Source organism: Panthera leo, chromosome A2 (genome assembly GCF_018350215.1).
Source record: "Panthera leo isolate Ple1 chromosome A2, P.leo_Ple1_pat1.1, whole genome shotgun sequence".
NCBI lineage: Eukaryota > Metazoa > Chordata > Mammalia > Carnivora > Felidae > Panthera > Panthera leo.
This window is the reverse complement of record NC_056680.1, coordinates 95613960-95637664: the sequence shown is the minus strand read 5'-3', so window position 1 is coordinate 95637664 and position 23705 is coordinate 95613960. Positions and strand designations below refer to the sequence as shown.

Below are 23705 nucleotides of genomic sequence, written 5' to 3'. Positions count from 1 at the left end.
AATTGCCTCAAAGAATAAATATAGAAACGTAAATATTTTCCCCTGGACTTGTTCATTTTGCTCTGAGTACAATTTGTATTTCATCTTCGGGTCAAATTTTTCATTACAAAAGATAACTATACTTTCAAAGTGAATTGAATTACAAGCCTTTTTTATGACTACATTTTAGTGAGTAGATAAAGAAAAAAGCTATTCAATCTAACTTAAAGTTTCACTTTAGCACTCAGCTAAACAGGAATTTTCAAAGGAAATTCTGCTTAAAGATATGATAAAATACCATATGGTCCTGGCTTCAAGCAAAATTCGATTTCATTTTGTAAGTTGAGCAAATGGGCTTACTAGTCAAAGTGAACTTATAAGATCTCTGTAGATTTTACAAACTGAATCAAACTCAGTCATTTGAATTGCTATGCATCTCTCTAGCATTTTTTAATGCAAGACAATGTATTTGTAGAAATAATCATTCTTTCCCAGGGGATGCAATTTTCTTCTGCTCCCATATCAACTTAAAATCTTGAATTTCATAAGACACTTTCATACCAAATGCCACGGTTAAGGAAAACTTAGACACAAAAAGAAAATTTTTGTTACAGTAAAACTTTTGGAACACAATTAATTCCATTTATATTCTCAAGCTTTTCAATTCTATTTATCTTAATGTTAGTTTCACAAAATGTTACATGGTTATAACTCATTATCACTGCATAATGTATTTGAGAAATGTCTGGTTAACTCTCTTGTTTTTAGGTAATTTCACAGCTCAAGTATCTGGTTACTGTTTTGATGTTAATGAACACTCATTAAGCTACCTTGAAATGCACAAAAAAAAGTTTTTAAAATTTTTATCAAAGCGCAGTATACGTAAGTTAAAAGATCTGTCCAATTGCATGGTTAATTCTCTAACAAGTAATTCTTTTGTATCCATTCCTATCACCCTGGAAAACACTCTAACAGGTAGGTAACTGCTGTTCATGCTACCTAGGACAAACTAAAGTAGAAATTAAAGAAAGCCAACTAGAAAGCCCATGTAAAAAAGAATAAATAAGTGGCTCCCAATCAACAGAGAAATAAATGAGATTGATTAGCTCTTTATGTGCCCAACTGAATATGTCATTTAAACACAAGGACCAAGCTTATTTCATATTCATTTTCTTCCAGCGGCTCTGTATGGATAATGGCTCCTGGCAAAATCTGCCTTCCAAGTACACAGTCCAATGCCATGAGTAGACCATAATAGCACCAAGCTCATACCTTTTTACAAGAGGAAAGTTTTACTGTCAATATTGACAGTAAATGAACTGCAAAGGGAGAGGCTGAAAACAAAAACCTCATCATACAGACACATATACTAGCATCCAGAGATGTATTCTCAAAGCATTTTGTATTCTAATGTGCTGGTTATGAAAATCTGCAGGGACTGGCAGACACCGAGTGGCCATCACCTCCTTATTCACCTCCATGCCTGCCCACACGCCACCCTCTGCCCTCCATTTCAGCATCTCAGTTCCCAGAAGGCTCACAGGACACAAAGCCCATTTCTCATGAAATGATGCTTTAGGATTCTATGAGCTGTTGATGTTGTAGGTCACGCCCAGTAATCCTGGACCAACACCACACAAACCTAAGAGCCTTCTACTCCCTAGTCATAAAGAACATGAAAAAACTTCCTGATCAGTCAGGTGGAAGGAGTGCATGGGAAACTGATTTTCGTGTCATATATGTTGACAGAAGGTATCGGGTTTCAAAAGCAAAGTACATAGTTATTAACTGAGTTCCAAAGTTTATCACTAGCTAGCTCACATTATTTTACATCTGTAATACAAAGCAGACATCTAAGAAAGATGAACATATGACCATAAACTTATTCTTGACTAACAGTCCTTTCCCTAAGTCAGCTAAGTCAGGTTTTGCCATCCTAAGACAAAAGTTGAAATCAAAGAGAGCCACTTATGTGGAAAATGTCCCACATTAAAAAAAATCCCACAATCACCATTCTGTGTGCTACTCAGGCACTGAATAGGTACACCCAATAAGTTACTTTTCACCATTGGTTTCGGGATATAAGATCATTACAATTAGAACATACTAAAAAATTCCACTATTGCTTCCTAAACTATACCTGCCATGGAAAAATATCAAAATTTAGTCTCACATAGGCTGATAGTGTTAGAGTATAATATTTATTCAATTTCATCATTTATGATCACTGTTTTAACCAAATTAACCCCAAGATAAACTCTGACATTCAAAAACACAGAGAGCATACTGATTTTTCAACTATTTTGCTTACATGTACTTTTCAATTCTCATGCAGTGCTCATAATTAGGAGATACTGTACAGAAAACCTCTCATTTATGCTTTCAAGAACCAAGTAGAGAGGGCAAAAAAAATACCAACATAAATTCATTCTCCAAAAAGTGCCCGTGGATGTACTGCCACTGTTCCTTCTAATTGCATATCTACAGTACATTCTTCGGTAAAATATGTTACTGCAGTCACATAACAATACTTATGACAAGGCAAGGATATCATTTCAGGAAAAGAATACAACAGATGAGACTAAAAGTTGAAGAGAAGGACCAGAGCGTATAAAAGTCATTTGAGAATACCACACAGACTTCAGTGTTTTCCACTTTCCAGTTGGAAGGAACATGCACAGAGATTTCTTAGCAGACAATTGTCAGGAGTGCATGAAAAATTGGCTTTCATGTCATCTATGTTGAGAGAAGATCAATGTCATTGAGGAAAAAAAAAATGCGTTCATTATCTTTTGGGTCTGTCTATATCATCTATAGCAGCTAGAAGTTTTTGTCTTGCTTTCTTATTGATATGGGATCCCAGGCAAACATTTACCAGATTGGTCAGCTGCTTCGTTGAGTACTCCTGCTTGGAAAAAAAAAATCCAAATTTAGTACGCTGAAAGACGTGTTTGATCAACGCAAGGAAAGAACAGACACTCAGTTTTCAGTGGGTAGTAACTGAGCACTACAAATCAGTGAAAAGCAGTGAAAATTATAGTTTAAGATATGGAAGACAAATTGTTTACTGAGCTGTAATAACAAGAAGGATACTGTAGCATCCATTTGAAACAGAAAGCACTGGAATCTTTTTAATTATGGCAAAGTAATCTGATATGCCCACTTTTAAACTACACACCTTATGCTTATTTCTGTGATACTTTATTAAGTTACTAAAATACACTGACCTCCCAAATTTTTTAAATGTTACTAAGTAAAGTATTTTCTGGAACTCCACATTTTGCAAACATTTTAGGTGAAAGAAATAAATCTCTAACCACAGAACAACTTTTCTGAGATACGATAAATAAGTAAGGTAACAAGGATCAGGAAGGTACTAGATTTTAATCTTTCATACTGTCATTGTAGCTAATAAGTAAAATGAAGACTACAAGTATTTTATGCTGTACAAATCTATTTGGTTCCTGAATTTCAGATAATGAGTTGCTAAGATGAGAATGAATAGGGACTCATCAGAAAGGTTTGCATATTGATCTGGTTATAGAGGATCAACAGCAAGAGTTCAGGTAAGGAAAGAGAGTTCTATACCAAATCTAATAAGAAAAGTCATCTGTCAGGAGAGCCTGGGTGGCTTAGTGGGTTAAGCGTCCCAACTCTTGATCTCATTTCAGCTCAACTTTGAGCTCGAGCCCAAAGTTGGGCTCTGCACTGACAGCAGGAAGCCTGCTCGAGATTCTCTCTCTCCCTCTCTCTCTCTGCCCCTCCCACTTGTGTTCAAGTTCTCCTCTCTCTCTCTCTTTCTTTCTCAAAGAAATAAATATTAAAAGAAAATGAAAGAAAAGTCATCTATCTGGGGCGCCTGAGTGGCTCAGTTAGTTAAGCGTCCAACTGAGCCCTGTGTCAGGCTCCAAGCTGACAGCACAGAGCCTATGGGATTCTCTCTCTCTCTCTCTCTCTCTGCACTTCCCCTGGTCTCCCTCTCCCTCAAAATAAATAAAAACTTAAAAAAAAAAAGTCATCTGTCTTCACTGGAGGTAGCCACTAAAGATAGTATAATTTAAAAATATGAGAAAGAGTTCATTTAAAAATTCAGCAGGGGCACCCGGGTGGCTCAGTCAGTTAAGCGTCCAACTTCGGCTCAGGTCATGATCTCACGGTTCGTGAGTTCGAGCCCTGCGTCGAGCTCTCTACTGTCAGCATGGAGCCCCCTTCAGATCCTCTGTCCCCTTCTCTCTCTGCCCCTCCTATGCTGTCTCTCAAAAATAAACACAAAAAAATACAAACTACCACCAAAATTTTTAAAACTTAATCTATTAATTAATTTTAAAAAATAAAAATTCAGCAAACTATTCAGTTTGTGTATCTGCTCTGAGAGCACCTGTTGTTAGCATCTGGTAAATTCTCTCTGTCAGTTAACGCTTAACAAGTATTCACTGCCATCAGCACTGGGCTAGACCTTGTGGGGAGTTCCCTGGAAGGCAGGACAGTCAGCTCCTGAGAAAATTTCAGTGAATTGCATATATCAGTTAAAGTTCTCACAAAATACTAGACTAAAAATTTTGGCTCACTATATTAAAAGAGGAAACTAAAAAACTAAAAACAAGAGGAAACTACAGTTCAGAAAGGTATTATTCTTGTATCGAATAATGCATATCTAAGAGCTGTGCTTTCTCTCCTCAGTTACTTGTATTCTTTCCCTAAATGCCTTCCTCAGTAGCAACATCAAAGTATTTGTAGCTTACTTTACTAAATGAATTCCAATAACATCCAGCACTTCATCTGCACCTGCTTTAGCATTCTGATTTTCAAATGTCAGATGTCAGTGGGACTAAAAGGGGTGACATTTTTCACAATTCTGGTGTATTGGTCAAAATCATTGAAAATAATATATACATTTCTACTTTGCTCCTACAGACCTGAAACTGACCTATAGTGGGCACATTTGCACAAAACTCAGGCTAATATTCATTTAGTTTTTCTAGAGTATTGAAACCAGACAGGATGAGGCTGATAAAATATAAATAATTCCTTATCTCCTTACCCAGTCAAATGAAGTTTAAATTTACTTAGCTTTTACCCATGATGTTACAGCATAAGTAAATGTGAGCACCAGAGTTACTTAAGGAATAAAATTTGGTGATAATTTTAATACTTCCCATATTTTCATTAAATCTGTCTTCACATACTGTCTACCTAGACAAATGACAGAACAATCACATAGAAAAGCTCCCCATATTGAGCATGCTCTGGTGATACAGGGTGAGTTGAACTGTGCCCAAAATTCAGCATCCGATATAACACATAATAAATAATATTGTTCTCTACTTATCTCTATATCCACACGAAAGAAAAATGATCACATCTATACTCAAGGTAAAGTCTAATGTAGGATGAAGTTAAATTTAGTCTTTTAAATATTAACACAAATATTTAAATTAATCATCACTAATACATGTCAGTGTGGTCAGGATGATACCAGTTCATTGTTGGGGGCTAGAAGGCTTAAGTTATATAATAGACTTTAGCTTGTAAATCATTTCAATGTTGCTGTCTTCGATTTGTCTTGATGTTAACCAACTTCAGCCTTTTCCCACAACACAGTTGAAGGATAAACATAGCTAAAGTTCAGGCTCCGGCTACCTTTCCAGATAATTACTATTACAGTTCAGAAAGATCTCAAAAGGATTTGATTACTCAAAGGGCACTGCATAGATACTGTGTGAATATGGCAAAGAACTGGCTGTTTCTTTATATTTCACTCTCATGACTTTGAATTATATACCAGACAAGAACAGCACAAAGAAAAAGGAATAAAAACTTAATTAACTATTTTCCAGCTCTCACCCTGTGCTCTTTGATCCAGCGTTCCATGTCATTCTCGGTTAGATAGTAGGCTTTAATATAGGTTTCCACAAATTCTTTATCAGGAATGGGTCTGATATCTGTTAGTTTTTCAAGTTTCATTAAAAACTGTTGAAAATCCAATTGCATCAAGGCACGACCCTCATTACTGCACTTCTTGACGTTGGCATATCTAAGATACACAATAATAAAAAAATAGAGGATGGAAAAAGAAACCTGTAGGTATTTCAACTTTTCTTAACCTGTATGTGGACAGATTCTCTAGGAATGAGAGGGTTATAAGAAAAAGAACACATGAGCCTTGTGTCAGAAGGACTGGGTTGTGTCCGGACCCTGTCACTCAGCAGTCATTTTACCTACGGGGCCTCAGTTTCTTCATATGCAAACCAAAAAGATCAAATAACTTACAAAGTTCTTTGCTGCTCTACAGACTACAGTTCCCCACAGTCAATTAACATAATCATCTGTAAGAAAGTTAAATTGGTATTCCAATACATTTGACTGCCAAGAATTATTTATAAAAAACGAAGCTATGAATACTCCAAAGTAATCTTAGTTTCATAAAACTGTTCAATATTGTAACTACTGGGTGCAAAGGAAACAAATGTAATAATTCCCCGATGAACAGTCAGCGAACCAGAGAAACGTGTGAGCATCTGAGCAAAGAAGGTATATACATATTTTTCATAATAAAACACTTTATAGACTTATTCTGACACCCGACACTACTGAAAAACTGTGTTCTAAGGTGGAGTAGTAATAAGAATAAATGTATTAACCCTACGAGTACAACATTTTATTACTCATAAGTCAGTGTCTCATTCCTTCAATAATATTCCAACCCTAGGAACGCAGTACTTCCCCTAAGGAAATCTGCAAGGAAACTAAAGTGCATATTATTTGAAGTGACCAGGCTTTTTTTTTTTTTTTTTTTTTTTTTAATAATAAAAAGTGCTTCATACAGAAATAAAACCTTCACTTTTCTACTTTATTAAATAAATTTATTAAAAATACTTTTCAGTCATGACTGTTGACAGGGCCATTCTGTGATATACAGCACTGTTGATTTTTCAATACAGAGTGCCAAAACGTCAGCCTGTCACTGTCACCTTCCCACTCTCTAAGACGTTCTTCTTTATAACAAAGAAGAACTGAAAAGAAATCAGATAAATGATAATGTGGAAATTTACCTGATGTGCAACTCCAAACCATATGAATAGTCTATAGCAGATTGCTTTCCAGAGAGAGTCTGTGTTCTAGATGCAAACATGGTCTCTGAGCGAGTGGGAAAATTAGTACTGAAAGATCTTTAAACTCAACATATGAAAGATGTATATAGTTTACAATGTTATAATGATATCATTAACAGATATAGTGGTTATAAGGACTGATTTTGTCATCAGAAAATCAGTAGTTCATAAACCTTGGTGTTTGAAAACTGTGTGAACCTGGATAAGTTATTTAACCTCTCTAGGGCTCGATTTTCTGAAGCTAGATTTTCTCCTTGATAAAACAGAGAGAGAAATGCTTCTGTCAAAGAGATTATGTTAGGATTTGGTGATATAATCCTGTCAAGTGCTTGATCTAATAAATGACACACAGTGCTCAATAAATGTTATCTATAATCATCATCATCATCATCATAATTATATTATTAAGGAATAATGACTATTAGGAGTTTAACTTTCTGATAACCATTAGATGCTACTTTCCATGCTCCTCTACTAGCTGGTTCTAGGTCACTACAGAGAAAAAAAAGCACAGACAGAAGAGCCACAGTGGGGTTTAAAGTTTCTTCAATTATGTTCTAAAGTCAAACCTGAATTATTATAGGATTATATTTACTATTATTTATGACATTCTCTACCTATTCTCTCCAGTGGTGATAATACGCAATGTTATTGCATTATGATTTATCATTGAAGACTCAGATAATGCTTTCATGAAAACTTACCCTTCCACAATAGTTCTATTGGCCAGCCGTATACAGTGTTCCCAAAGTATATTAGACACAGGTAGGGGTATCCGAACTCTCTTAGAAACCTCGTTTAACCTCCTGTTAAACTGCTCAAATTCCTAAGAAGACAAAAATCATGGCCATATATGAATATAATTATAATGCCACATTGCTTTCCCATCTTACTGGCAAAGAAGAATGTTTAGAAAGACTCAGAGTCAAACTAAGTAAAACAAAAAGCGAGAATGCAAAAGATAACTTGGACTTAGTATGAAGGGTTTTTTTTTTTAAAGTATATCAAACTGCATAAACTATGTTGTGATACAGAGTACACTACATTTCATCTCAACAGATTAAACAATGCAACCAATGTTCAAATGCTTCTTCATCTCAAATTTTTCTATGACTGTTGGTATGGACTAAAAGAATTTAATCACCTAAAATGTTTTTAAAGTTATCTTTCAAGAAACTCAGTTTAATTTTTTTTTAATGTTTATTCATTTATTTTTGAGAGAGAGAGAGTGTGTGAATGGGGGAAGGACAGAGAGATACACACAAAAACCAAAGCAGGCTCCAGGTTCTGAGCTGTCAGCACAAAGTCCAATGCGGGGCTCAAACTCACAAACTGTGAGATCATGACCTGAGCCAAAGCTGGACGCTTAACCAAATGAGCCACCCAGGCGCCCCAGAAACCCAGTTTAAAAAACTGTCTTAAAAGTTTTCAACTCAGAGTGAACTGTGAACCATTTGTAATTTGAGGCAATACTCCTTAGAGAGCAATCGGATAAAGTATTCTCTTTCCTAAACATTTTTTAAACGTAAATAATTATATTCTGAATGATTTGAAGTCATGTGATAGCTGCAAATTTTTAGTACAAAGGAAAAAATAAAATAAAACCATTCTGGTTTCCTGCAGAAAAACTGAATATTTTTATTACTTATTAGTAACTTCTATGGTACCAGTGTAGTAAAAATAAAAATACATGTGACTAATTTAGACAATTTCTAACAATTACATGAAAGCAAATGGTTTACCCTTCATTAAATATATTTCTAGCTTCTCTGGACTATTATCGTCTAAATATGTTTATTTACAAGGTAAATGCTATAGATCTTTCCTTGACAATATACTGCAAATAAATATAACAAGGCTTAAAATGACATTTTTCCTTTAGTTTCCTCAAAACAGCAGCCACACAATGCTTAATAAGTCAAGACTGACGTGTTCAAATTTTCTAATAACACACAGGAGGAAAAAGAATCTAATCGTCACCAGTCAAGCTACTACTATACGATTACTTGTTATTCTTTTGCTAATCACAATTTTTTTGATGACTTATTTTTGACAGTTAATTGCTTTTAATTATTTATGAAAAAGTAAACTTTCAATCCACTAAGCTTACTTTTGAGAATCAAAGTTAAATAAACAATTGTTCTTCATCCTTTTTGTTTTAGTCTTTAGCTTTCAGTTTTAGTCTTTTTGAGTCTAGCAGACACTACCATTTGCTACTGCATTCATGCTTCACTAAACTCTGCTTTAGCTTTCCAGAGTCTTGATTTAGTACTTTTTCACTAATATATATTTTAAAAATTTTTAATGTAATTTTTTTAATGTTTATTTATTTTTGAGAGGGAGAGAGACAGAGTATGAGCAGGGGAGGGCCAGAGAGAGAGGGAGACACAGAATCCAAAGTAGGCTCCAGGCTCTGAGCTGTCAGCACAGAGCCCAATACGGGGCTTCGAACTCACAAACTGTGAGAACGTGACCTGAGCTGAAGTCGGACACTTAACCGACGGAGCCACCCAGACGCGCCCCTAATATTTTAAAGATAAGGTTATATGCTAACTGTATGAAATGTCACTCTACTCATTGTTAAATTCAATGTTCAAGAATGCTTCTTATTAAATGAATAATAAAAGCATTTCATTTTACTTATGATTCTGGCAGGGGCAACAAATGCAAATTGCTTTTTACCTAAAGGTTTGGACTTGGAAAAGTAATAGAAAGAATAAAAGTTATATAAAAGTTTCTTTAGAAAAGATGGATTTAAGTTGCTCAAAACTGGGTTCAGGTTGATAATCGGAATACATTGGTTCCTTCTCATAATATTAATATTTCTTATAGTTAAGAATAACTAGACAAGTAGGTTCCATCTAGTATATATATTCACTGAGTGTAGAAGTCTCATTCTTCTTACACCCATCTATGAGTACCATGGTCAGCATGCCATAAAAAAATAAAATCAATCTTTCAAAAGCAAAATTGTTTAAAAAAAATGGTGTGTGTGATTATTTATAAATTACATTTGTCTATCACATTCCAAATTAAAATTCCCAATTGAGACCTCCCGGGTGCCCTAGAAAGCAAAGTTCTCCCAGGGTGGCAATTAGAGAGCACCCTTGTTGTCACTCACCCTTCAGACTTGACACTAGCCCCTAGACATTGCTAACTGATGTCCCACCCTTAGTTCCTAAGTCGGAGTTTTCATCACAGAACTCTAGAAGGGCACCAGGCATTGCTGGGAGTTGGCACACTAGATGATGAATTCCGCTGCTATCTCTGTTTTGATCTCTGGCTTTGCTTATTGGTTCACAAGTGTCCCTGGCTACCATGTGTTGCCCAGGACTAAGCAGGTAAGAATGTTTACGTAAATGAGATAAAAGTCAGGAGCTTAAGAAGGCCCATTTTCTTTTCACTGACAAATATGAAAAACAAAACTTTTCTGAAAGTGGTTTTCCTTAGATGCCCTTTCCTCCCCTTAGACACCTGCATGGCTCATCTCCTCGCTTCCTTTGGGCCTCTCCACAACCCTCCCTTTATCAGGATCCTCCTTTGACCACAAGTAAATTAACAGTATTACCACCCTGCCCCCAACCCACACCCTGCCACTCTCTATATCACTTCTGCTGCTTATTTACTTTTTCACTGGACTATTCATCATCTGACATGTCTTATCTTCATTTATGTCTTTACTGTTGTCTCTATACAGGCAGTAAATTCCTTGAGGGCATGTAAGTTCCTTAATTCCCAACTATATTGTCAGCACCTAGATCAGTGTGTGGCAGATGTCAGGTGATCTACAAGTATCTCTTGATGCATAAATGACAAAAAATGAACAATTCTTTCCAGAAAAATTTTAAATGTAAGTTTTAAATGCAAAGGTGTTTGCATGACACACTGTAAAAGTAGTATGATTTCTAGGAAAAAAAAAAAGCAACATAGAGTAATCAAGGGCCTGGTCTCTTGCTGATAAATCTGCACAAGTACAGAAATATCTTCTAATTAAATAGAAATATCTTCTTGTCACCACAGTCATGGTTACTGAGATTACATAATATTAACTTGAACTCTCATTCAAGATGGGAAATTAGCGAGCAAAACCAAAAAATCTGCATAGTATTCTTGGGTCTGAAAGAACACAAAATTCAAAAAGCAAGTCTATTCCAGTACAGGGGCTTTAATATCACGATGCTAGAAATGTGATAACAACTATAACCTCACCACCTCAGGGCAACTGCAATGAGCGGAATAGTTCTCCTGATAGACTCCACTTTGACAAAGATGCTCCCAGAGTACTTGCCTTCAGCAGGGCATCTACATATATGTTGTGCTGTGACATAATTTCTTTCACATCCCACTTCACATTAGCCATTAGGAGCAGCATCTGTTCATAATCAATAGCTTTACCAGCTACAATCCAATAAATTGGCTTGCGTAGTTCACTGGCAGTTGAGACTGTCTGAAATAAATTTCACAGAAATGAAAAATGACAGATACTTTCTAAAAACCTCAGATTTACCAAAAATATTTTGTGTCTACTTCTAGTATACATCTCATCTAAAAATCAAACACTGCATATCTGAAGATTTCAATTATGAAAACACTTTAATTCATAGGTAGAGGTCTTACTCAAAACATAATCTTGAGACATACAATCAGTTTGAGGTCACGGATACTACAACTTTAAAGAACCAGAGATATTCATGGAGACTAGCAAATATTTCTCAAATTTTTACACTTCTCTCCATTTCTACTCTAAATGTCCGACCTCAAGATTTTGTCCTCTCAACTGTATTTCTGTAAGAGCCTGCAAGCCAGTCTCCCTGCCTGCAGGCTTGCCATCTACTGCCGCCAACTACTCTAACACACACACCAACTGCACCGCTTACCTGTTTCAAATCCTCCGGGACCTTCCCAGTACCCTCGAAATAAAGCCCACCTTTTGGCTGAGAACACTGTGCACCATGTGGCTACTGCTTATCACCTAGCCATCTTTCTCATCGCTAGCCCTCTTCCCTGCTCTGACAATTTGAGTTTTCTTCAGCTGCTTACATCCACCATGCTCTCACTGGCTGATATTCATGTAAGCCATTCCCTTGGTTTGGAAAATACTGATATACCCAGCTGGTCTGGTTTAAACATCACTTCCTCCAAACAGCCTTTCCAGACAACCTTCTCCCACCACACCTCCTTTCCTCCCCGCCCCCCAGCCAAAGTTAAACAGCCTGCTGCTATTTCCTTCCCGTTATCGTAATTTATTGTAAATGCAGTTTTGATGGGCTCTCTCTCTCTTTCTCTCATTAGACTAAAAGTTATACGAGGTGCTCAGTAAGTATTTAACACAGGAATTCACGAGTGAATAAACATATTCTAATCGCTCTCGTGGAATACGGAGACTGGCCACTAGCTAAAACACCTGAAATAATGTGTGACAATCTTATCTTGCTCACAGTTGAAATGATTTCCAAGACCATCTCTGACCTGTGAATAAAACTGCTGAAGAAAGGGCTTTTTGACTGCAGGCATCACAGCATCCAGATGGGGCTGAAGGAACTCAAACTGTTCAGCCAAAAATACCCTAAAGAGAACAAATAACCCACCGTGTAAGCAGAGTGCAGGATCTAGAGCCTGTCACTACTTTTGTAATCTTTAAGATCTCTAAGCAAAAGTTTAACCATTAAAATTCTTTCCCACTTTAGTGAACTGCCTCGTATTAGCTCATTTACAACCTACCCAAAACTTAATGCTGAGTTTACCGCCGAATGGGAGCAGAGGTGCAAAAAGAGGGACTTCAAAAAACTACTCTGGAAACTACAAGGTGAAGAGCTATGCTGCTTTGCATGTGAGACAGGAGCAAAGATCACATAAAAAAAACTGAAGAAAAAAATACAACAGTATTTTTTGAAAGGATTTCTTATGAAGATCCTATTTAATTATACAGAACAGATCTCTAAATTCACAGATTTAACATCTGGCACTTCTCAGAAGTAACCTCATGTGACACTTGGCTGAGACATACACGTGAACTTCAGGTCAGGAAGCTGTGTGCAGGAGTGGGAGTCATTTGCCTGGAGAACTGCCAGCAGCTATCCCATTTTTCTCTACATTTTGTTATGTACACAAAAACTCAAGTTATATTGGACTACATTTTATGGAAGAAGTCATATGCGTTAAGTGTATTAAAAATCGGGGGATTTTTAAAGGTCAAGAAATATTCTCACTGGTGTCAAGGGCTGATTATATCTACCACTAAACTAACAATGTAACTACAGTTTCTCTAGAACCACAATTCAATAGGAAAATATAAAGTATACTACAACTTTTTTTTTTAAAGTTTTACTTTAAAGCAAGGGTCATCTTGCTAAAGACTGAAACCTAAAAGATTTCCCTTCTTTCATTTATAGAACTGAAAAACAACCATGCAGTTTTAAAAATCAATTGGTAATCTATTTTAGGATATACTTCTCAGAAATATATAAGTAACATTCAGAAGAGGGAGATGTATACAGCTAGAAATCTAATTATACAATGCTTACTCTTAAACTTTTCTTAAGTACTTAATGGCAAAGCAACTGTTTTTAACAACTTACAAGGATTCTGTGGCGACCACTCTTTCTGCCAACCCATATAATGTATCCCCAGATGTCAAAACCACTAGGTGACTGAGGTGTGGGCTTGGTACCTTCTCCTTTCTCTCTTCTGCTGCTGTGAGTGTGGCAGTAGGATCTGCTGAAACTTCCTGAAAATATAACATAAGTACAAACACAGCCTGAAATCAAATCTAATAGCAATAAACCATGTGATTTTACAAAACTGGACCTATAATTAAAATACTCGTAGGCATACATATTAATTACATTTAGTCTCTGTTCTTTCTTTTCCTTCCTTTATATTTTCTAACTACTGGAAATTTCCTTTTTGTACTAAGTGAATATGACCCAACTCTATGTGCTATTATTATCTGTGCATGACCTAAAGTTGGCCAACACAAGTAATCTTTATGAATTGGCAGATGTTTCATAAAGACAACAGTAAGATGCCCTTCAAGAACCTGTAAACAAGGAAAGAGATTGCCTCTTGAGGATCATCACGCTGGAACATTACAAAATCATGATATAATTAACCATTTCACATCTGAACTTTAATTAAGGTTAACTTTGGTATAATCTCAAGAAGGCCAGGACTAGAATGCACTTACAAACTGAAACTGGACTAACTGTATTGTGTAAGTCTGCAGTCACACTGCTGATGAGAAGGAAGATAGATGGTTAATGGGAATAAAAGAAAGGGATGCCCGGAGAGCAGATTGTATTGAGCTTTAAAAGATCCGCAAAGACAATTATTGCACAGAATTTGGACACAAACAAATCTAAAAGTGTACAAAATATAAATCTAGGTTACTTCTTAAATCAATTACATAGTCACAAATCTCCAACACTTGACTTATGAATGAAAAAGACATCAAATGCACAGTGGGAGCATAACAGGCTTATAAATTTAGCCCAATGGAACTAAAACATTATAAAACCTTTTAAGTTAGAAAAATGGTTTTATTCTTCTTTAGTTCTTTTTTATATCTTCTACTAAAGATATTGTTTCTTTTCAATCTCTAATTACTCAATTAGCATTTAAAAGTTATTTTGGGAACAACTGCACTTTCTCTAAGGGGAATCAGGATAAGGAAACTATGCGAGTTAATCAATGTCACCACTCCATTATTTATTTCCTACTAAAAAGGAAAATAATCACCCCCTCCTGCTTGTGCGTGTACACACACATGCACGTACACGCACACACGTACACACACACACAAACACAAAATTACAACTGGCTGCCTATGCTATTTAATTTAATGCCTGTGGTCATTTAAATCACCATCTACCAGACTGTCCAAGTGAGAAACATTGGAATCATTCATGCCTCTTCCTTTCCTCCCCTCCATCATGCCTTAGCACACACCTCTCATGTCTGTTTCTTCCTCTCGCCCTGCTTCATTAGGACCTAGGTCCCAGAGCATTCTTGCCTGGACTAACAGTCCCCAAATACAGACCTCTGCCTCTAGCTTTTCCTATTTCCACTCCATTTTGCACACAGTTCACTGGTTGATATTTTTAGAATACCCAAGTGATCTTCCTAAAAGGGAGATGTGATCACACCACTCCCCAGTTTAAAAGTCCCAATGGACTATCCACTCCTTACAGAAAAAAAAGCCTAAACTGTTACCATGATACTACTTTTTACAGTGATACCAGCTACCTCGCCAGCCTCATTTCCACGTAATCTATGACTCTAAGGTCTAGCCACACTGGACTTGCTACACCTGTCCTACTGACACTCTTGTCTTACCTGCTCTCTTCTTGTCTCCCTGGCTCTTTCCTCCTCATTTCTTAAGTGCGAGGTCATATTCACCTCCTTTCTATAACTTTCTCAATCTCCCAAGAAGAATTAGTATCTTTCTTGTGTTAGCATCTACATGTATACCTAATGTCTGTATGTGGCATAAAGTACACTTAGTCAATTGTTTCCTGACCCTTCCACCTCACTGTGAGTTCTTAGAGGGCTGGGACCAATTTCACCACCTTTGTATCTTAAGACCTTGGTATGCCTCCTGGCATTAGCAGGCCCTCTAATAGTTTAATTGATGGAGACAAGACAGTCTTTACTGTTATCAAGGTCCCCACTGGCATCCCATGGCCAAGTCCAAAAGTCAACTCTGAATATCCATTTTAGTTAACCTACTGTAGCATCCTACATAGCTAATCTTGAAAAACTTTCTTAGTTTCCAGAGCACCATACCCTTCTAGTTTTTCTCCTAAGGCACCAGCCACTTCTCAGATTCCTTTGCTAGTTTGTCCTCCTCCCCCAGATCTTTAAACAGTGGAGTGTCCTAGAGTTCAGTCCTTGGACTTCTCCCACTCACACTCTACTCCCTAGATGGATTTTCTCTCCCAGTTTAAATATCAGCCGCATGCCAAGAGCTCAAAATGTACATGCTAGCCCTGACCTCTCTCTTACCTGTAGTGCATTTAACATACCTGAAAACTGAACTCAAATGTGTCCCTCCTAAAAGTCTTATCTATCTACAGTAATGGCACTTCCATTCTCCAGAAGTTAGGTGTCATCATTGACTCCTCTCACAGTCATATCCCACTTCCAATCCATCAACAGATCTGACGGGTCTACCTTCAAAACAGATCCAGAATCTGATCCTGTTTCACTACTTCTTCCACTAACACTTTGGCACAAGCCCCCTCATCTCTCTCAGTAGCCAAAATAATTCTCTTTTACTTAATTTCAGCTCTTCTGCTTAAAGCTCTTTAATAGCTTCCTGTGTTACTCAGAGTAAAATCAGCCTTATAAGATTTAGGCTCCGGCTACCTCTTTGGTTTTATCTATCACCAACCCTCTTCTATGCTTCATTCTAATTATACTCACCTCTGTGCTGTCCCTGGAATAGGCCAAGCATGGTCCCAACCTCAGGGTCTTTGCATTCCTTGTTCCCTCCACCTGAAACATTTCTCCCCAAAATATTCCCTCTCTATTAGAAAAGAAGTTGCACATGAGTAGGGAGTTTTGTCTGATTGCTGTCTCCCCACCAAAATTGTATCCTCAATTCCCAGACAGGATCTGGCATCATATATAAAGTGTTCAATAAACAGGCACTAAATAAATGTTTCTTAAATAAATGAATTCTCATTCAGGTGGCTCACTCCTCTATTTCTTCCTTTGGGGATCTACTTCAATGTTACCTTCCCAGAAAGGCCTTGTGTGATCCCCTAAACAAACTAATACCCTTTTTCTCCTCTTTCTACCCTTTCCTAGTTCTTTGTAATTCCTGACACAATCTGACATTAAACTGGATATTCATTGATTCCTTATGTGCCTCTTCTACCAGAAAGCCCATCCACTGGTCTTCCACAAAGTATCCCAGCACTCATTATGTGTTTGCTGACTGACTTAATAATAAAGATACCTATCCAACTATCGTGTATCCCTTGAGTCTTACACTGTCCTCACGTAGCTCCTTGCCTTCCATCTACTTCCAATACCTCCTATAATATTCTGTATTTTCTTCTTAGGTCAGAGTTGTGAATATCCATCTCAGAACAAGTCAAGAGATGGTGAGGAGAACTGAAACATTGAAACAAGAAAAACTAATAAAGAAATTGGGCGAAGAGATCACTCACTTAGGCAAGATAGCTAACTAAGCTAGCCGAAGTGGCCCCAATGGGGTAGAAATAGATAACAGAATAGTTCCAGAGAGGGAGAAATGGCTGCATCACAACAAAGCACTTTCTATCAAGCAGAAGTCTACAGCAAGAAGGGTGATGAGTTCCCTATGGAAAGAGGTTCAGTCAGGAGCTGACAGTTACTCGGAATGTATAAAAGCTGTAAGACTGAATGAGCACAGGTAAGCTTCTTTCTATGTTTATATGAGTAGAAACTTGGGAGTATTAGACTCCATAAGTATATTCGAAGCATCAAACACACCCTCTTTCAAAATATTTTGCAATAAACTGACAAAAACAGACATGAACTTTCTGCCAATATTGTAAAATCTCAAACTCAAAAGAGCTCCAGGAAAACCATAAATACCACACATTTGTAACAGCAGGGTTACTTCTGAATTTCATTCTTTTATAAGTTATCACCATATATATAACATATATTTAAAAACTAAAGGTTTCTGTGAATGTAGATATTAACTAGTTAATTTAGGATAGAAAAGGGAGGTGGTGCTGGAAGGCAAAGAGAGGTTATATCTGTAGCCTGAGAGAAATGCAGTTGATCTCTGGGTATGATGGGAAAGGCCACAAGCACTCACCTACTACCTCCTCGACCTACTCTTTACCTACCTCCAATTCAAATGTGTTGAACTCCCTCTGTACTCACAGAGCTCTTTCACAAAAACATTCCCACAGAGATCACTGGCATTGCTGCCCCCACTTCAAAGAGTTTGCATTAGGATGCCATTCTTTGTTCCTAGTCAACACTGGTATTTTAGGCATAAAAATTATGGTAATTATCTGCTTAAAGGCTAACGTTCTGTGTTTATATTCAGGAAAATACCCATGAAGAGAGCAAGAGAATAACAACAATGTCAAGTTGATATAAATAAATGGTATGTGCTTATTGCAACTGTCAATGGAAAAGCTCCAAAACTGGATCAGTGTTTCAGATTACACCACTACAATACGGAAAAGATATAAAACCCTTTGAAGACTTTGAGGAATAAAGCCTTAATCAAAATCTTTAGTTTCACAGTGAAAGTCACAATGTTTAACCTTTCCTGCCACTAATAATTACGACTACAAAGAGAAGTCGTTTTTATGGAATTTTCTGGACCGATTTAAAATACATTTTTATTATCAAAGCACAGGTATCAAAGCACAAAGGTTTGATAGCCAAATATCTTAAAGCAAACAATTTAACATCACCAGATAACTAAAAATTCACAGTTCTGGTACCAGTGTGATCTATACCAGCTTCCTTTTCTTGTCTTCCCCTTGTAGACTCCTTTTCTTGAAAGTCTATTTGATGTGTCAAGTTGTCTTATATTTACATTGAGTTTATACAATAAATGATTTCAGGTGGCATTTTTAAGACCATAATGATTCCAAGTTGCCTTTTACAGCTTAAAGAGAAGGAAAACTTAGAAGATATATATGGAGAAAATGGAAAAATTACCAGAAATGTGCTCATTAAAATTTTAACTAACACATAGGGGAAATACAGGAAAAAAAATACAACTTCCATCTAGTGGTTCCAGATTGATTAGGCTATAAATTATTTTAATAGCCAAAGAATGTATTGAATAGCAAGAAACCAATTAATGTTCTCTGCCAATGTAGATGCAAATTAATGAAGTGAAGAAAAAGTAATATACCAGCATATGAAAACCTGAGATCAAGGTCTAGAAAATGACAAATATATTTTCTAAAATAATAAACCAATTCTTATCAGTATGAATAATAATTTAACATGTAAAACACTGGAAACCAACAGAAAATTCGGGAAAAACTTCTGTATTACTGGAGGAGGAGTAAGGACCCTGGAGAGGCCCTGTCAAAAAACAGTCAGCACTACTTACAAACTGAAGAAGCAATGACTACTCACATGGTCTTCTGAGCCAAGATGCTATCTGATTTAAGAGATGGTAAGGATAAGGACTTAAAGAAAAGATATCTTTAAAAGATGAAGTGCCAAAGAAAAAAGCAGGCACATCTATCTAACCATTTACTAGGGAGGGGGCATGTAGCTGGTTTTTGAAAATACATTTCTAAAGTTGACTACCAGTTCTGGAAAAAATTTATCCAATGAACACAGAACTGGCCAGACATACTACAGATACATTGTTATCAATAGATGGGTGGCAGCTTGTCTCAAAGAATAGCTAGTTCGGTTCCACTGTTTACTCGATAATACTTCATTACACACCATATGGCAAAATCTGAAGCATCAAATCCACTCTTTAAGAGTAAAAATTGGAACTGCAGTTTGACAATCATAAACTAGTAACTAACAGAGAGGACAGAGACGTCAGAACGAATGACTCTAGTGGTAAATTTTGACCTGTCAAGCTTTTTAAAAAAAAACTGTATTATTATTATTATTATTATTGTTATTATTATTATTATTTTATTAGGAAAATAATAATAGGAATCCATCACTACAACTGTCATGAAGCCCAGACTGGATTAAGAGCAATGAGTTCTAGAGGTAACTGCACCCCACTCTGGACTTTCTGGTTATGACTATTCAGTTCATCAATTTCAAGGCTTTCAACCAGAAACAAGAAAAACTTTAGCTGTGGACTAAGATCTGGAAAACAAGATCTGATTGATGGTCAAGGTTGTACTAAGTGTCAAACCAGGAGAAGCAAAACTGAAACACAGATACCTTCTAATGGGGTTGGAAGCCAATGGATTTTGCAAAACCAAAACAAAAAAAATAAATAAATGGCTGGGTCAAATAAGGAGCCTGGACTCTGAAAATGAAGATCAGGATTAAATGGATAACAAAGCTAAGAACAAAAGCCAGATTAAGCCAGGAGACAAGAAACTCATGGACTGGAGTTTATTCACTTATTCTATGAACATTTACTGAAAAAGTGTAGTTTGCAGAGCTAAGTGTTATGAAAATATATATGTGCTGAGCAAGAAGATCTCCAAATTATAAGGGAGATGGATATAGGTGATTTCCTCTGTGTAAACAGTGCTCATCTGAGATATGAGCACATACCTCTCTCATTTTATTCACATCTCTGCTCAAAGATCACCATTCTTACCACTCTGCTTCATTTTCTTCTTAGCACTTCTCAGTATCTGATACTATATTACATATTTGTTTATCTGTCTGCCTCAATAAAATATAAGTTCCCAGACAGAAGTACCTCTACTGTGCAGTGATGAATATCTAGCACTACAACCATGCCCAACAAATAATAATTATTACAATGAGTATTTCCTAAAAGAATGAATGATTACATTGCTTTACTAAAAACTTCAATAGCAGAAGTATGTACGTAACACAGAGCTTATGAGAAAAGAGGAAAATGACTGCTTGTTTGGGTAGGTGAAGAAATAAAGAAAAATCAGAGGATCCTGAGATTAATGTAGATGTAGAGAAATGTGGCGAACAACAAAAATCTCTGGCTACAGTGACCCATCACAAGAAAAAAAAAATTGTTATTTTAAATGCCGAGGTTACCTTAAACACTACAAATGCTCAGCCCTGTATTGCTGCCTAATCTATTTTCTTAAGATACGCATTACATCAAGTGACCCAACAGTCAAGAATCCAGACCCCATGGGGCGCCTGGGTGGCGCAGTCGGTTAAGCGTCCGACTTCAGCCAGGTCACAATCTCGCGGTCCGTGAGTTTGAGCCCCACGTCAGGCTCTGGGCTGATGGCTCGGAGCCTGGAGCCTGTTTCCGATTCTGTGTCTCCCTCTCTCTCTGCCCCTCCCCCGTTCATGCTCTGTCTCTCTCTGTCCCAAAAATAAATAAAAAATGTTGAAAAAAAAAAAAATTAAAAAAAAAAAAAAAAAGAATCCAGACCCCATACTGCATAGCCAACTACACCCAAGCCTCTTCCTTGAATTTCAAGTGGCTCTAAATACTCCCTGCAACACAACTCTTCAGTATATATCAGTATCCCAATCACAAAGATGGCCAAACTTTGGGCCAGGCTTACTCCCACCTCAAGGCCCGTTCTCAGCTTCTGAACCTTAATTGGAATGCCATTCTTTCTTTTTTCCCACTAACCCCTTGCCTGCTCTTCAAAGACTAGCACAACTCTCACTTCTTCCTTTAGCCATTCTCTGAAATCAAGTTTCCACATGAAACTTTCCTCCCTTTGGACCTGTACTGGATATATAGCCAATATTATACTCTTTCATGAGGATCAGTTTTCTCTCTCCAATCAGACTATAAGAAACCTCTATTTATTTCCTACAAGCATGTAGAGTAATACTGAGGACTCAGGCACTCAATATATATAGAGACACACATTTATATGTAGTTGATTGGATGGTTAATTTTTATTTAATATAACCCCAAAGAATTAATTCCAAATGATTACTCACCATATCGATAAGGCTTTCTTGTATTCTGTTAAGAGTTGTTCTTAGTCTACTACTACTAAGGCCTAGTCCTGTTGATTCCAGCTGAAAAAGAAAAAGAAAGGCATATGCTACCATCACTTCGGAGATAATCTTTCATATGTTATACCTTCATATTAACTCAAGTTAAGTATCCATTGAGTTTTCATTCAGATACTTAGTCTTCGGAAGGTCTCCAAACTACATTTAAAAATTTCAAAACATCAAGTCAAACCTTAGCCCTTAAGGGAACAAGAGAACTATTTCACACATTTGCATTTACAGGTCACACTAGCATCTGTCAATCTCATAAATTAGGAGAGAGCTCACCAGTATCTTTTTCCCATAAGTTATTATTTTTAGTTATAAAACTTATGATTTCTGATACTTAAAGATAGCGTACTGCATCATACTTATGTATAAGCATAATGATGTAGACTGTTTTAAATTTATTTTTCTAACACAAATTAGAGACAGCCCAAATCCTCATTCAAAAATGAAGAAAACTTTTTATTAGCCTCAGTAAACATTTCACAGTATAGAATTCGCTTCACTACATCAAAGTCAAAGCACATATAAATACCCCAAGAACATAAATGAGAAGAGACAGTTGACTGTTAAATCATGAAAAGCCAGGTAGTTGCGTCCTTGAGTGATGATTCAATTGATGAATATAAATTTAACTTAGAGGTAATCATAGATATATATAGGCCTCTAGAAAGATGCTAAAATGTTCTGTATGAGCCAAAAATTTTAAAGTATTAATAGTAAACTATAAAATATATCATCTCACTAATTCATTTATATATATGTTTGTGTATACATACACACACACAACATATTGTTCCTCATCCTTTCTTATCTGAGATAGGATGAAAACAAGTAATTACTTACACAACATGTGACAGAAATCCTAAAGCTAAAATAGTTGTGTGATGGCATGGTACAGTAAAACATGAAAACATGAACTCATTTTATGTGGTAATTTCAAAATACATTTTACTTTCACTACATTTTATAAACTTTATTATTTCATTTTCCCTCTTTTTTCACTAGAGCATTATTTTTATATAGTCAAATTCAGCCATCGCAAGTATAGTTTGATGAATTTTGGTAGTTGTATAGTCTTATACTAATACCACAATCAAGAGATAGAATTTTCCTCACCTTGAAAAATGCCCTTATGCCCTTTGCACTTGAATTCCTCTCTCCAATCTTACCCTCTGATCTATCACTACAGTTTTGCCTTTTTTAAAATTTTGTATAAATAGAATCATACATGTGTAGTCTTTTGTGTTTGACTTTGTCTTTAGCATGCTTTTGAAATTCATCCATGTTATAAGCCTATTAGTAATTCATGCTCTTTTATTGCTTAATAGTGCTCCAAAACATGGATATATCACAGTGTGTTTACTTATTCACCAGGTGACGCACATTTGGGTTTCAGTTTGAATAATGTCACTATGAACATTTACATATATATCCTTGAGAAGACATATATTTTCTATTCTTTTGGGTAAATATCTACCAGTGGAATTTCTGATTCATATAATAAGCATAGTTTTAGCTTTATAAGGTACTGCCATACTGTTTTCTAGTGGCTGTATTATTCTTCATTTCTATAAACAATGTATGTAAATTCTAGTTATTCCATTTATGGTCTGAATGTTTGTTGTCCCCTCAGAATTCATATGGTAAAGCTCTAACCTCTAATGAGATGTTATCTGGAGATGGGAGAGGTAATTAGGGTTAGATGAGGTCATGAGAGTGGGGCCCTCATGAGAGGTTTGGTGCCCTTGTAAGAAAACACACAGTGCATAATTTATGCTTCTTTTTCTACTTTCTTAAGGTGGAAGCTTATCATTACTTGAGTCTTTCTTCTTTTCTATTATAGGCATTTAAAACTAGATACTTCCCTTAAGTACTGATTTAGCTGTATTGCACAGCTTGATATGTTGTGCTTTCACTATTATTCACTTTTAAGTATTTTCTAACTTCTCATGATTTTTTCTTTAAGCCAACCTT

At 36.3% G+C, this 23705-nt stretch overlaps 1 protein-coding gene across 1 annotated transcript in view; it reads right to left on the bottom strand.

Moving 5' to 3' along the window:
• Positions 1-218: 218 nt before the first annotated feature.
• VPS50 (VPS50 subunit of EARP/GARPII complex) overlaps positions 219-23705 on the bottom strand; it is a 135884-nt gene continuing 112397 nt past the window's right edge. The window contains exons 22-28 of the mRNA XM_042917804.1: positions 21666-21746; positions 13670-13818; positions 12561-12657; positions 11380-11538; positions 7796-7917; positions 5824-6013; positions 219-2884 (exon numbers count right to left, since the gene is read on the bottom strand). Coding sequence (XP_042773738.1) covers positions 2765-2884; positions 5824-6013; positions 7796-7917; positions 11380-11538; positions 12561-12657; positions 13670-13818; positions 21666-21746 — 918 coding nt within the window. The 3' untranslated portion in view covers positions 219-2764. The remainder of the gene's footprint in view (positions 2885-5823; positions 6014-7795; positions 7918-11379; positions 11539-12560; positions 12658-13669; positions 13819-21665; positions 21747-23705) is intronic.